Source organism: Simochromis diagramma, unplaced genomic scaffold (assembly GCF_900408965.1).
Source record: "Simochromis diagramma unplaced genomic scaffold, fSimDia1.1 OVJJ01000421.1, whole genome shotgun sequence".
In the NCBI taxonomy this organism is placed as follows: Eukaryota; Metazoa; Chordata; class Actinopteri; order Cichliformes; family Cichlidae; genus Simochromis; species Simochromis diagramma.
Window position 1 is genome coordinate 4,616,586 of NW_024387250.1, and position 13,878 is coordinate 4,630,463.

The window sequence follows — 13,878 nt, forward strand, 5'->3', positions numbered from 1 at the left end:
GATGAGAAGATAACTTGCTTATATTCTGCTGTGTTTGGTTGTTTTTGTACCATTTAACACCCTCCCTTCCTTAGATCTCCTTCTCCTGCTCCATTTACTCCCTGGATTGTTTCATAGCATGATGTATGGCCTCTTATCCCATTAATGCAAGGTGAATGAACCACTAGGCCAACATGACATCCTCAACAGCAGCACTAGGAAACTATTCTGTGTTAAGAGCTCATCTTAAAGCTCTTAATGTGAGCCCGTACAGTGAGATAACTCAAATACAGCCACAAACCAGCCAAGACTGATGACACTTCTGGATTATCATACTTTTCATATTGAATTTTTAAATTAAATTAAATTAATCAATTTAATCCTTTCAGCTTTTTACATACTAAAAAAAATCTGATTTTTGCAAATTCCCAAGTTCTCCAAGAAAGACTTTATATTTAATATTTAATATTAAATTGTTTATTTAAACAGGTTGTAGTTGAGATCAAAATCTATTTTTCAAGAGAGACCTGTTTACAAAGAACCATATAGATAATAGATAATACATGATCACAAATTAAGAAAAAAAACCCCATTTGCAATAGTAGTTTGAGATAAATGAACATAACCTTTAAAATATCCCAGTGAAATCAGAGAATGTAGCTTCATAGTTTTTGCTTGTTTGTTTGTTTGTTTTTAAGCTTATCACATTTATGCCCAGCAAAAACATTCAAAACAAGTGAACCAGTGAATTAGAGGTAATGTTAATGTGTCCTGTGACTTGATATTGAAAGTATGCTACTGTGTTTAAATTGAAGCAGGGAGCAGAGGCAAGACCCTTGTAAATAAAATAAAAAACTATATACAATGCTGCTCTTTTCAATTCGCTAGTGAGTCTCCCCACTTTTGAACTGTACGTACAGTACATACAGTGCATATTACCGATGTGCTGACGCGAACTGTGAACCTGATATTAATGGAACAACCCCGCCACCATGTGTTCACTTCCAGAATAACACCAACACGTTTGGTTTTCTTTTTTAAAATTACTTTGGTCATTTTGTGACTTTAAATCGAATAAATATCCACATTAAAATGTATTTTATGTATCCTTGTATTTCTGCTATGGGCGTAGCCAGTATCAGGGCAGAAGAAGGATGTGTACTAAACTTTAACTGTAACAGCGTAAACTCAAAGTGTATAAAAACTGCCTCGTGTGACAGAAATACCACATTAGCTATCTGTGCAAAGTTCATGTGTCATTTCACTCCCTCTCTTATCAATACGTCAGAAGTGAACCATTATACATCATACAACTACTATAGTTTACTTCCATATCTCTGTATCTATTTCCCTAACTGATGAGGTCCATAAAGGGTCGCCTCCAGTATGAAACCCGGATCTACTTCACCACAAAAGAGGGAGGGATTGAAGTGGAAGAGTCCAAACTCCTGCCATGGCTCTAGCAGCGTTGGCTAACCGATGGTGGAGGGCTGTGACCCTTGCGGGTACAGTGACAGGCTCCAGGTCAAGTCACACTGCTTTAAAATCAAACTACGACGCATTGGTCATCGGTGGAGGTGAGATTTGTGGACTGTAGGAAAGAAATGCAGAGAGCGACGTATACTGTAATAACGGGCTATAGATTTTGCAAAAACGATAAATCTGAGTTTGTAGGATTGTAGTATAAATAAGGTAATTTCGTAGTAAAATAAATATTGCATTCCAAGATAACTGAATTTACTCCGTTTACGGCTGTGCATAGTTTAATCTTAATTATTCAACTTTGAACTCATTACTGCAGGGCACACTGTATACACAAAATATTTTAAAAACCTAATTATGGAACAACTTTTTGAAACTTCATGCATCGGAATCGGTTTTAAATTGCGTATTTTACATCTCTTTGTAGGACACAACGGACTGGTGGCAGTGAGTTTACATATTTACTTCCTAACACCTGCTTTTGCAGTAAGGTTTCAGTACTGTGGTGAAGTTGTTGTGTGCTTTGTATGCCTGTAGGCTACATATCTTCAGAAGGGAGGTCTGCAGGCAGCAGTGCTGGAACGCAGACATGTGCTGGGAGGTGCAGCTGTTTCAGAGGAAATCTTCCCTGGTAGGATTGACTTCTAGCTCAATTAAATATAAAAAAGTATATATTTGTTTCTGTTTCTTAAACTTAAAATACATTTGTTAATTTTGGGATGCAAGAATTTCCTCCACTGAAAAACTAGTCACAGTGACATTGAACAATCACACACTGATTTTTATGGAAACTATCTAATTGTTTGAAGAAATACAGGTTTTCTCTTATTTGGGTGAACTCACCCTTTACTGGTAATTGCTTTATTTAATATTTATTAACCCTTGTGTGGTGTTCACATTTTTGTTACTCAGCCAGTGTTCATGGGTCAGAGTTTTGGCTTTCCAAATTGACACTATCAAATAATTTTATGTTAAATTACTCAACAGATGTTTACTTCATCCCAATTACAAGACATATGAACAGCAAACATGGTTAATTTTTTCCCTTTACCTTTGTTAGATCACATTTATGAATTAATGTGCTTCTCGTTTTTTCTTATATATATATATATATATATATATATATATATATATGTTATAAAAAAAATTAATCAGTTATAATCAAGTGGAGTGAGTGGAAAGACACAACACATTTACACGTGAAGCAATATGTTTCACAACTAAATGGGATCAGCTGCTCATCAATGGTGACATTAGGCCCAGGGTTGTAAAACAGGGGGAGGTGGTGCACACACTTATCCCACACTGTCCTGATGGCAGCTAGCTTGTCTCTCTGCCGTCGAGCTGGTCTGTCGTCTCGGTTATCAAAACGGATAATCCTGGAAATTTTGTGGAAGTTTTCCAGAGACATTGATGCACGGAAAGATTCTTGCCGGTTTCTGCATCCCACAAGATTCTGTGGATTCCCCTTTGGACCTGAAAACTCCTGCAAGGATAAGAACCCCAAAGTAGGCCTTTGGGGTTCTTAGATGAATTTGGTCCATCTGCTTCCACCTCTCTCCAAAAACACACCTTCCTTCTAGATTACTGCAATCCAGAATAATTTTCTGGATGGAATCTGGGATGAAAAGCTCAAATGAAGACTTGATGTCCTGCACATGAGTAACTGTCAGCCGTGTTGGCCCTGGCTTATCACAGTAACAGCTCTGCAGGGTGGCTCATTTCTTGGGCAAGAAGACCATTCAATTTCACCAGTTATTGACATCCATATTTCTTCAATTGCTGTCTGGTGGGCTTGTTCTGGTCCTGGAGCTGGCTGCAGATGGGGTACTCGTCTTCGTTTTGTTACTAAATGGTGCTCAACCTCATCCTCTTCTTCAAAGTCACTGTCAGACTCTGAATTTTCAGAAATGTGAAATATTCTGAAACCTCTTTGTCAACATCATCATCCGAAGCCCCTCTCTCTTCCAAAATCAATTGGATGGCCCTCGCAGCAGATAATCTTTTGCCATCTTGATCAGTTGGGATAAAGAACCACACTGGCAAAGTCTTATTTATAGTATTATGCTCCTAATTTGCAGGTGGGACAGGGTATGAGAATATAAAATTTCGATCCCTCAAGAAAGAGGGTAAAATGTGTGGGAATGTAAGAGCAGACGGTGTTGGTAGTTGAATTTTCAACAATGTTGCAACTTTGTGTGGGAGCAGGAGGGGAAGAAAACACTATCAGCAGCACCAGAAAGGAGGAAGACAGAGTATGGGAACACAGGACCTACACTTTCAACACTTTTATTAGACCTGGGTCCAGTGGACCCGAACACCTTGTATGTAATGTAAATGCGTGGGGGGAGGTACAGTATGAGGTCATTGAAAATTAGTTCGGATTTATGTTCTTCACAGAAAATAAGCCAAAGCCAATGAATTTCAGGTTGAAAAAATAATTAATTGTTTGATTTTTCTTTAGAAAAAAACTGAAAACGGGTCTCACAGACCCGAACACCATACAAGGGTTAAATGTGTGTTATGTCACGTACTGTTCTCATTCCTAGCATTTGTTTCGTTGTCTCACTATGGGATTTACCTTCCTGTGTATTCCTCAGAAGGAGGAGCATGTATCTTAGTCCACCAATCCTGATCGGCACCAACCTTGAAATAGCTTACGTTATTACCAGTGTTGGGCAAGTTACTTTGAAAAAGTAATTAATTATAGTTACTAGTTACTTCTTCAAAAAAGTAACTGAGTTACAATATTGTAAAAGTAATTAATTACTTGAAAAGTAACTATTGCGTTACTTTAAAAAAATGTTTAACCCTCTGGGGTCCAGGGTATAATTGGCCATTTTTTACTACTTTTGATTTTACCTCACATCTCAAAACTCGCTCTCTCTCTTTTTCTACAGTCTCTCTCTCTCTCTCACTCGCCGTCACTCCTAAAACTTCCCCCTCTTCCTAAACAACCAAATGTCATGTTGCCATATTATTTTTGATTGGTCGACATGGTGCATTTTTCCACCAACACAAATGGGCTGTTTTTTTGTTTGGTCATAAGCAGAGAGTGCTTGCTGTCCTTAGATAGTAAGCGTGACGAAACTATTCAGGAAAAAAACGCCACGTATATATTGTTTATCATGACTCTGGTTTTACGTGGCCTATCAACACAATTTAAAAACTGGTATATATCACCTTGTTGCTTTGTCATCTTAAAGTAGTTGTGATTGGCTTAGCACGATTCTTCCTCAGTCAAACAGCAGCACTCATGCGATTGTTTTGCCCCTTAGCTCCAGGTGTTGTGCCAAAAAAGTGATCGTCTGCCAGAAAGTGATTGCCGCCGTCGGGGGCGCACGCAGCTGCTTAAAGCTGTAGCGCCCAGATTACTTATGTAGACAGCTACTTCCGTGCAACTGATATAAGATGCGGTAAGCTGAACACAGCTTCAACCATCTGTTTGTTGAAAAATAGCAATGCGACTGCGCTGCGTTTTCTTGTTAGTAATGGTAACGGCGTTGTAACGATAGGAATAGTAATTGGTTAGATTACTCGTTACATCACTGGTTACTACATAGGCATTATTCACAATCCTCTCCTCATTTCGGGCCACATCTCAACCTTCTAGGGCTAACTAGCTTAACTTTCCACAGACAGGAGTGTTAGCTAATTCCCATAGCTGTTTTCTCCTGAACCCAAATCGTCACCATAGATCGGGTGTCATACCACTGGAAGTGGTCACTGGTGGTGACAAGGAGGGAGTCACGGAAACCGAACCACAGGCTGGGGCTCACAGCTGGGCCTAGCCGCAGTGGTTCTCTGAAGAGAACTCCCAGTCTCCCAGTCTTCCTGGTGCTGCTGGAAGAGGTAACTGCCTCCTGGAGGGCCTCCCGTTCAGCAGCAGAACCGCCATGCAAGGGCCTTCTTCCCTGGATTTTGAGGGCATAGAGAAGCAGAGAAGCACGGCCTACTCTGTATGCCCCACATGGAGCCGCTAGTTGCAGGCCACCTCCATTCATGGCTGGCTAAAGCCTCCTCCAGGAGCCCCATACTCCCATCGAAGGCAGACCGCTTTCAGTCCATCATGACCGAGAGGGCCTACAAAGCGGTGGCTTTTAGCTGTAATGGCACTGAATGTTTCCCCCATTTTTGTTTCTTACCAGCCAGTGCTATGTGGGGGCATGGCAACCAGACCTGACCCAAATGTCTGGGAAGAAATTACTGTGATCACACATATTTCACTCAGCATGCAGCACTGTGCAGTCCAAGCCACAAGAAAATCCATGGGAATGATGGCGTTGCACGAGCGAGCCAGATTGGTCAACCTGACAAACCTGTCAGAGAGGGAGAAGGAGGACATTTTGGTCATGCTGATCGTGCTTGATGGGATATTCAGCAGAAATATGAGAGAGAGGATGAGGCATTCAAGCTCTGCCTCCCCCGGAAAACTGAGTCAACACCTGCTCCTGCCCCGAGATAGACCTTCATGCAGGTGTCCGTCTGGCTTCCCACTCAATTTGCTATCTCCAAACGAAGGAAGTCCCAGCCACCACCAGTACCCCCACTCAGGCAGGAGATCAGGGCAGGCCACTGAAGGGCTAACCCACACAGCCTGTCAGTCAGTATGCCGGGAGGAAGAAGAGAATGGCCTGACAGCCTCCTCTGTTACCCCAGGTGGAGAAGCTGAATATTTCCCATTCACCTGCCATGTTCTGGAGTGTGTTGTAAGGGCTCTGCTGCCCCATCGACCCCTCGCTGATATGCGTATGGAGCCCATACACCCAAGCTGCTGAGGAAGGAGACTTTGTTTCAGCAACAACAGGCTCTGTCTCCGTGTTGAGCCTTACAAGCACACACTCTTGTTTGATAAAGCATGTTCCACTGCCCACTTGTTCAATTCCATCGACCTGAAGGACACGTATTTTCACATTCCCATTTACCCTCCACAAAGGAGGTATCTAAGGTTTGCTCTTCGGGGTGTCTGTTACAAAGTGCTGCCTTTTGGTCTGTCACTGAGCCCCAAAGTGTTTGCTTGTTTCACAGAAGTGGCGATAGCACTGCTGAGACAGGGGGCCATTCGTCTGGCAACATATTTAGATGACTGGCTCTTTCTGGCGTGGCTCACCTGGGCTTCATAATAAATAGCAAAAAGATTGTGTTGGCTCCAGTACAACATATAACATTCCCCAGTTTATCTCTGGACTCAATCAAAATGACAGTTTGTCTGTCAGAGGAGAGAGTGAACATGCTCAGAGCATGCCTCGTTCTTTTCCACCTGCACAAATAGTTCTCTTCTTTCAGGGCTTCTTTCAAACTGAACCCCATACTATGCATACTCTCTCTCTCTTCATATATGTGTGTGTGTGTGTACAACAGCTTTATGTTTTGTCTGTGTGTGTGTGTGGGGGGGGGCAGAGGGAGTAGCCAAACAGGCTAGGACCGGCACTGCTGGTGGAGATATATTGCCATGATTGCTTGAAATAAAAGTAGATAACTATTGTCTGGCAATACGGGAGTCTCCATTTCCCATGATGACACATCGAAACAAATGCTTGAAAAGAGAACGTTAGGTTACTTGCGTAACCCCAGTTCTCAGAGTAGCATGAGTGAGTCGTCTTACCGGGCAACCTTTCGTGCTGGGGCAAAGCAAGAAGAGGTGCTTATCTTAAATAATGACTATCTAATAGCGCAACCTATTTAAAGGTGGGAGGCTATGCCCGACGTGGTCGTTACAATCACCAGCCAATCAGGATTAGTAGAGATACAGAAGAGACATGCTTCATGCAGGGAGGTGCATCCCGTAGTGAGATATCGCACTCATGCTACTCTGGGAACCTTAGGTTATGCAAGTAACCTAAAATTTTACTCCTCTAAGAGAAATTACATTGGTTTGCAGGTTTCCGCTTCTCTAGGTGTTCCTACTTGCTCAGTTTGTTAAGACCGCACATATACAGAGACCTGGAGCTCAAGGTACACAAAACCAGAATCACAAAGAAAGATTCTAGATATCATGAGATAATATCAGTCCTCAGCCTTGCTGCAGTTCATCATTTTTTTCCCCTTTTTCTACAAATTCAGAAACATGGGCTGAAGGTGTATATGAGAGACCCCCATGCCTTCACCCCCATGTTGGAGGAAGGGGTGAGAGGTGCTCCTCCACGTTCTCTCACTCTGGGCTCAGATCTGGCCACCAACCAGATGGAGATCGGCAAGTTCTCACAGAAGGATGCTAAGGTGATTTAGGTTTGAAAATAAACATAATAAGTAATTGTTCGTTTAGGCTGATCCAAAAAAATGTTCTTTGCCTTGTTGGACCTTTATTTCTATGTGATACAATCCCACACACCTTTGCTTACCTACATCTTCACCTATTCCTCAACATACATACAGGCTTATCCTGAATTTGTTGCACACTTGGAGAGGCTAGCAGATGCTATGAACCCTCTCCTGGATGCTCCACCTGTAGATATTCCAGGTTTCACTTCTGGATCACTGAGACGGAGGGTGGCTGCAGCTAAAACACTGATGCCCATCTTCAGATGTGGTGGGTTGGTTTATTTATTTTTTAAACATTTTTTATTCTCCAAATTTAGCAAGTACTTAATTTGTATACTGCATTAATTTAGTCATTAATATTTCTGGCTCTTAATCCAAAGGTCTAAAACTGGGCAAAAACCTTCCAGACTTCTATGAAATCGTAACTGCTCCAATAATGAAGGTTGGTTAGCGATTAAACAAAGACATTAGTTCCTCTTATTTTTAGATTGCATAGATAACGTGTGTTTTGTGTGAAAGATTCTCACTCAGTGGTTTGATTCTGAGCCACTGAGAGCCACTCTGGCTACTGATGGTGTAATAGGAGCCATGACCAGTCCTAGTAATCCTGGCAGTGGGTGAGACACATTTTACAGCAGCCTATGACAACCAAACTCTCGTAATCTTAGATCTAGCTGGACAGAATTACAAGTGACTTGATGGTTTTGACTTGTAGGTATGTTCTCTTGCACCATGTGATGGGAGAGGTGGAGAAGGAAAAGGGTGCCTGGGGTTATGTAGAAGGAGGCATGGGAGGTGTGTCTCAGGCTATTGCTAGTGCTGCTCGATCTTATGGTGTTGACATCTTTACAGAAAAGGTAATCACATTGATTTGATGTTGTTTATTTCATGGATTCGTGGGAAATTATGTTCTAGCTTCCCTAACTTCTTGCATTTATCTTTGGCAGGATGTAAGCCAGATCCTGGTTGGTTCAGATGGTGATGCTAAGGGTGTGGTGCTAAAGGACGGCACAGAAATCCACAGTAAAGTTGTTTTATCAAATGCTACCCCATATATTACCTTCAAAAACCTGACACCACAGGTAACTCAGAAAACTGAACATCATTTCTAAGCAAAGCTCTGAACAAAGTCCCTTATTCTGACCTCTTGTATCACTACAGTCTGCTCTTTCTTCAGAATTCATCAAAGCAGTAGACCAGATCGACTACACTTCACCTGTTACCAAGATCAACGGTGAGTCTTTCATCAATCAGAACTTAAAGTTAAGACTGGCAATATAATATACTGAGGTAAAAACGTACATCTTTTAGTCATCTTTGGAAAAATGGTTTGTTTTGGTGGGTTTTGTATCAGATGTTTAATCCTATGAAGAAATTGGGTCTCAACAGTTGTTCAGCTTCCAGTGTCTTCTGCACGCTCGACCAAAATTTGAAGTTTATTAAGAAAATGAAAGAAAATGAAGCACATACACTGATTCCATGTCATTTTACCTGTTGTGATCTCTTTTTTCTTTCTTTCTTTCTTTCTTTTTCTTTCTTTTTTTTTTTAACAGTGGCAGTAGACAAGTTGCCAAACTTCTTAGCATCTCCCACACCAGGTGATAAACCTGGACCACACCATCAGTGCTCAATCCATCTGAACTGCGAAAGTGTGGATGTTTTGGAAACAGCATATAAGGAAGCAAAAAATGAACGACCCTCAGCAAGGTGAACATGTCTTCGCATAAGTGTTCTTTTAAACATGTCAGATTTGTGCATGCCAAATCAAGCTGAAATGTCCCACTGAGGGAAGAATAGAATAGAATAGAATAAGCCTTTACAAAGGCTTACAAAGGATGTTCTGGGGAAGAAAAGAAAACTAGCTTTAGTTAATGTTCAAGCACAGATTTGTGCAGTGCACATGTACACTTCTTAGTGAACTGGAAAATACAGGGCAAAGTTTTAGGCGCTTGTTACTGAGATAAGGGATTAACTGTGTTGCAAATGGTAGAACATATTAAAGTGAGTAGTGTGAATGTTTAGCACTTCAACCTTAAAACCTTTGAGATTGTACAATAAAATATACTTTCTCATATAGTTTAATACAATTTTTTTAGTTTATGTATTTTCAACATATATTTTTCCAGGTTACTCACATAAGTAGTCCACGTGCAGTATCCTTATCTCACAGATAACACTTACTTACCCTTGAACTAGTTTACATCCCGCTAAGGATAAAAGAATTCACAGTCAGCACTTACTTGAACATTATCACCCAAATATATCTTTAAAAAATCTTTATCCAACATGTTTGTCAATCCATCATCTCGTTGCATCATGTTCCTCTGGTCTTGTAGGCCTATGGTGGAAATGACCATCCCCTCTGTGCTGGATCCTACTCTGGCTCCCCCTGGCTGCCATGTGGTGTCACTTTTTACCCAATTCACCCCCTATTATATAGAAGGCAGGGAGTGGACAGACCAGGACCGGGAGGCATTTGCAGACACTGGTTAGAAACACAAATGCTCCACTCTCTGGACTTCTTAATGTTTTGAGCGTGCCAAACATGTTTACTGCTGGTAGATTTAGTTCTAGCTTACTATGGCAGTATGTTTGTTTAGATTCACAGTCATCCAGTTCATAGTAGTCTTAAGATCTTAAAGGTGACTGGACTTCTTGAAGTTTTTTGAAGATGTTCCACCTCCCAGCCACCTACAACATTTCCAAGCACCTTTTCACCATCTCAGCTGTGCTTGTGGGTAACACCGCATCATATCAAAAACTCTACTGACTTCAAAACAAAAGCCTTGAACGTACACTAGATCTACATGAAACCATAGTGTCCTTTGATGTGGTCTTGCTTTTTACTTATATACCTGCAACCAACGCAGTGGCGACTGTGAGAAACTGATTACAGCAAGACAGCTCCTTACACAACAGAACCAGCCCTACCTCGATCAGATTTGTACACTGTTAGACTTCTACCTCAGCAGCATGTATGTTAAATGCAACTATTGTTTTGGTGTGGGGGGTTGGGTACTGCCATGGACTTCCCATAGCCAACCTTTCCATAAAGGAAGTTAAAAGTAAAGCTCTTTGGCTCTTTCAAATTAATAGCACCTAACCTAGCCACAGTAGATATGTGGATGACACCTGGGTCAAAATCTAAGAAGTAGAAGCCTTCAGTATTCATGTGACCTCAGTGGATAGAAACATAAAGTTTACCAGGGAAAATACAAAGATTAATAGTTTGCTATTTCTGGCTGTGTGCATTGAGGAGGATGGAAGCCTCAAAATTGTAGTTTACCGAAAACACACACACACACCAGTAGCTACTCTTTGACTCCCACCACCTACTGAAATGTGAACTTGGGGTGATCAGGAACCTGCAACACCAGGCAGAAAGTGTTCCCTCTTATCTAGAAAGGGAAACAATAGAACACATGCAAGTAAAAAAAACTCCCAAAAAATGTGGTTACTTCATCAAATCAGCAAAGATGCACGAAAATAAGGTGAGAAACTAACAAGGGAGAAACAGAATGAGGGAGAAATGGAACCACATTGTCATCACTTATGTAGCAGGTCTATCAGAGGAACTATCAAAGCATGATATTCCAGTGCACCTGAAACCTCTGGTTGTAGTGAGCCACACCTTTTGTCAAACCTTGGCTCATGTATGGGATAAAACCTGCTAGCATTTAAATACCTGAAGAAGCCTCCTGGATGAGACCTTAACCCTCTTTAAAAAACCTAAAGAAGTCCAGTTACCTTCTTTTCAAGCTCTAAAGCCTCACTGTAGCAGGCTTCAATGACACTGAAGGGAACTTTCTTAGACATTTTCTTACAGTTTAAATGGAACAGTGAGTCAAGTTTACAAATTGACTGGTGAATCTTAGGAATATATTTTCTCCAAAATTATTAAAATATTCAAATGAATTGGACTCTTTAAATGTCGTGTATGTTGATTAATGTGTTTGAGTGAAAAGCATGTCTGTTTCTGTCTCCTCAGTGTTTGACTGGATAGAGCAATACGCCCCTGGATTTAAAAAGTCCGTGGTGGGCAGGGACATCCTGGCCCCTCCTGACCTGGAGAGGATCTTTGGGCTCACTGGAGGGGTAGATACTATGCACTGTGGATGCTGTAGCACTGAGCAACACTTTGAATGTTGACACGCCACTTATTTGTTTGACACAATCAGCTGTTCACTGGATGAGGAAGTCATTTGCATTATTTTCAGTGTTCAGTCATTAACTGCCTACTTTGGGACGTGGCTGTTGTATAAGCAGTTAATGGTGACAGGCAGCTTTACTACAGCACGAGCCAGAATCAAAGTTCACACACTGTGTGACACTTAATCGCTTAACTGCATTTGCTTCTGCCTCCTTTGTATGAAGAAAACAGTAATTAACCACAAGGGAGGCTATTTTTCTACTTATAGCCCTGGAAGGAAAAACAAAAGGGGAATTTATACTTTTGGTCTTGTTTTTACAGAATATCTTCCATGGATCAATGTCACTGGACCAGCTCTACTTAACACGACCCTTGCCCTCTCTCGCAGACTACCGCTCACCAATTAAAGGGCTCTATCTGTGTGGCAGTGGCTGTCATCCAGGTTTGCTTTTAATGCTCAGCTGAACGCAGAATTGCAAATAAGGCTGTTTATTATGTTGTACAGTAATAAATACAATGTTAGCTGGTCTTAGAGAGCACACTTAATGAACCTTTGATCTTAAGATGTGCCCATGCCTTCACTGCTGATGATAAATGACGGCCAGGATGGCTAATTTTTCCATGTCTATATGTCATTTTTAGGTGGGGGTGTGATGGGTTCCCCTGGCTGGAATGCAGCCCTTACCGTCATCGCTGACTTGAAACGTCGCTGAGGGCATTATCAGATAACATTATCAATGTGTGGTCCGCTTATCTGTGCACTACATTTCTTTGGAGTGAATGTGACTAGCTTAAAAAATCAATGTCATATTACAACAAAAACCAGCCACTTGTTAGATTAACTTATGATTAGATCATTATGATTTAATAGTTAAATGACTGACGTAATAATACAAATGACATGGGATTAAAAACGACAAGTAGAGCGCAATAAAACAGGTCTGGACAGGAAGGCCACGTGGAAGGTTTACCAGTGGAAAAACACAAAATCAACACCAACCTGTGAGCCAGCGGAAAATTACTGATGCCACCAAAGCAAACTGAATGCAAACGTATTATTAGAAAAACTAATTCTTGTTTTAATTAAACTAACAAAAACTGTGAAGTGATGATACTCATGCACAAAGGAGCATTTTACTACTCTATTTGAATACTTTTAAATAAACTGAAGCCATGTCTAATTTCCTTTAAACCATGTATGATTGTTTGTTTCAAATCAAATCAAATCACTTTTATTGTCACATCACATGTGCAGGTACATTGGTACAGTACATGTGAGTGAAATTCTTGTGTGCGAGCTTCACAAGCAACAGAGTTGTGCAAAATACAATAACATAAACAAGCAAAATACAAGAATGGCTAAATCTGAAACTAATAAATATATGTACAATATATAATAGTATATGCATTTCTGGATGTGTATACTAAATGTTTTTCTACGTGTGTGTGTGTGTGTGTGTGTGTATACACATATTTTACAAATTAAATAGAGTAAACAATAAAATAAAATATATAAAAATATACAGAGTTGAGACATGTGCAAAACAGTGGCATTACTGTACAGTATGGAGTGCATAATGTTAAGTTCCAGTAGTGAAGCTGAGGTGTCTATGACGTGTTCAGCAGTCTGATGGCCTGATGGAAGAAGCTGTCTCTCAGTCTGCTGGTTCGGGACCGGATGCTGCAGAACCTCCTTCCTGAGGGAAGTAGTCTGAACAGTTTATGGCTGGGGTGACTGGAGTCCTTGATGATCCTCCCCGCTTTCCTCAGGCAGCGCTTCCTGTAGATGTCTTGGAGGGAGGGAAGCTCACCTCCAATTATCCGTTCAGAGCACCGCACTACTCGCTGGAGAGCTTTGCGGTTGTAGGCGGTGCTGTTGCCATACCAGGTGGTGATGCATCCAGTGAGGATGCTCTCAATGGCACAGTGATAGAAGGTCCTGAGGATGCAGGGGCTCATGCCGAATCTTTTCAGTCTCCTGAGAAAGAAGAGGCGCTGTTGCGCCT

The 13,878-nt window shown here is 41.2% G+C and overlaps 1 protein-coding gene across 2 annotated transcripts; it reads left to right on the top strand.

The window, feature by feature from the left end:
- Positions 1-1,358: 1,358 nt before the first annotated feature.
- On the top strand, positions 1,359-13,064 carry pyroxd2 (pyridine nucleotide-disulphide oxidoreductase domain 2). Of its 2 annotated transcripts, XM_040001732.1 has the most exons (16): positions 1,359-1,556; positions 1,889-1,908; positions 1,999-2,092; positions 7,343-7,416; positions 7,525-7,680; positions 7,837-7,990; positions 8,103-8,164; positions 8,242-8,339; positions 8,438-8,579; positions 8,670-8,804; positions 8,884-8,956; positions 9,276-9,429; positions 10,059-10,210; positions 11,711-11,817; positions 12,194-12,314; positions 12,515-13,064. In XM_040001732.1, the coding sequence occupies exons 1-16, from the start codon at positions 1,433-1,435 to the stop codon at positions 12,583-12,585; spliced, it is 1,737 nt and encodes a 578-aa protein (XP_039857666.1). In that variant the 5' UTR covers positions 1,359-1,432; the 3' UTR covers positions 12,586-13,064. The 2 variants fall into 2 exon arrangements, with proteins under 2 accessions (XP_039857666.1, XP_039857667.1); XM_040001733.1 differs by lacking the exon at positions 7,343-7,416 and having other exon boundaries at positions 1,459-1,556.
- The last annotated feature ends 814 nt before the right edge of the window (positions 13,065-13,878 follow it).

Coding starts and splice junctions, on each gene's coding strand:
- pyroxd2 (XM_040001732.1), top strand. CDS start 1,433: ATGGCTCTAGCAGCGTTGGCTAACCGATGGTGGAGGGCTGTGACCCTT. Junction 2,093..7,342: donor TTCAGAGGAAATCTTCCCTG/GTAGGATTGACT, acceptor ATTGGTTTGCAG/GTTTCCGCTTCTCTAGGTGT. Junction 8,805..8,883: donor TCAAAAACCTGACACCACAG/GTAACTCAGAAA, acceptor GTATCACTACAG/TCTGCTCTTTCTTCAGAATT.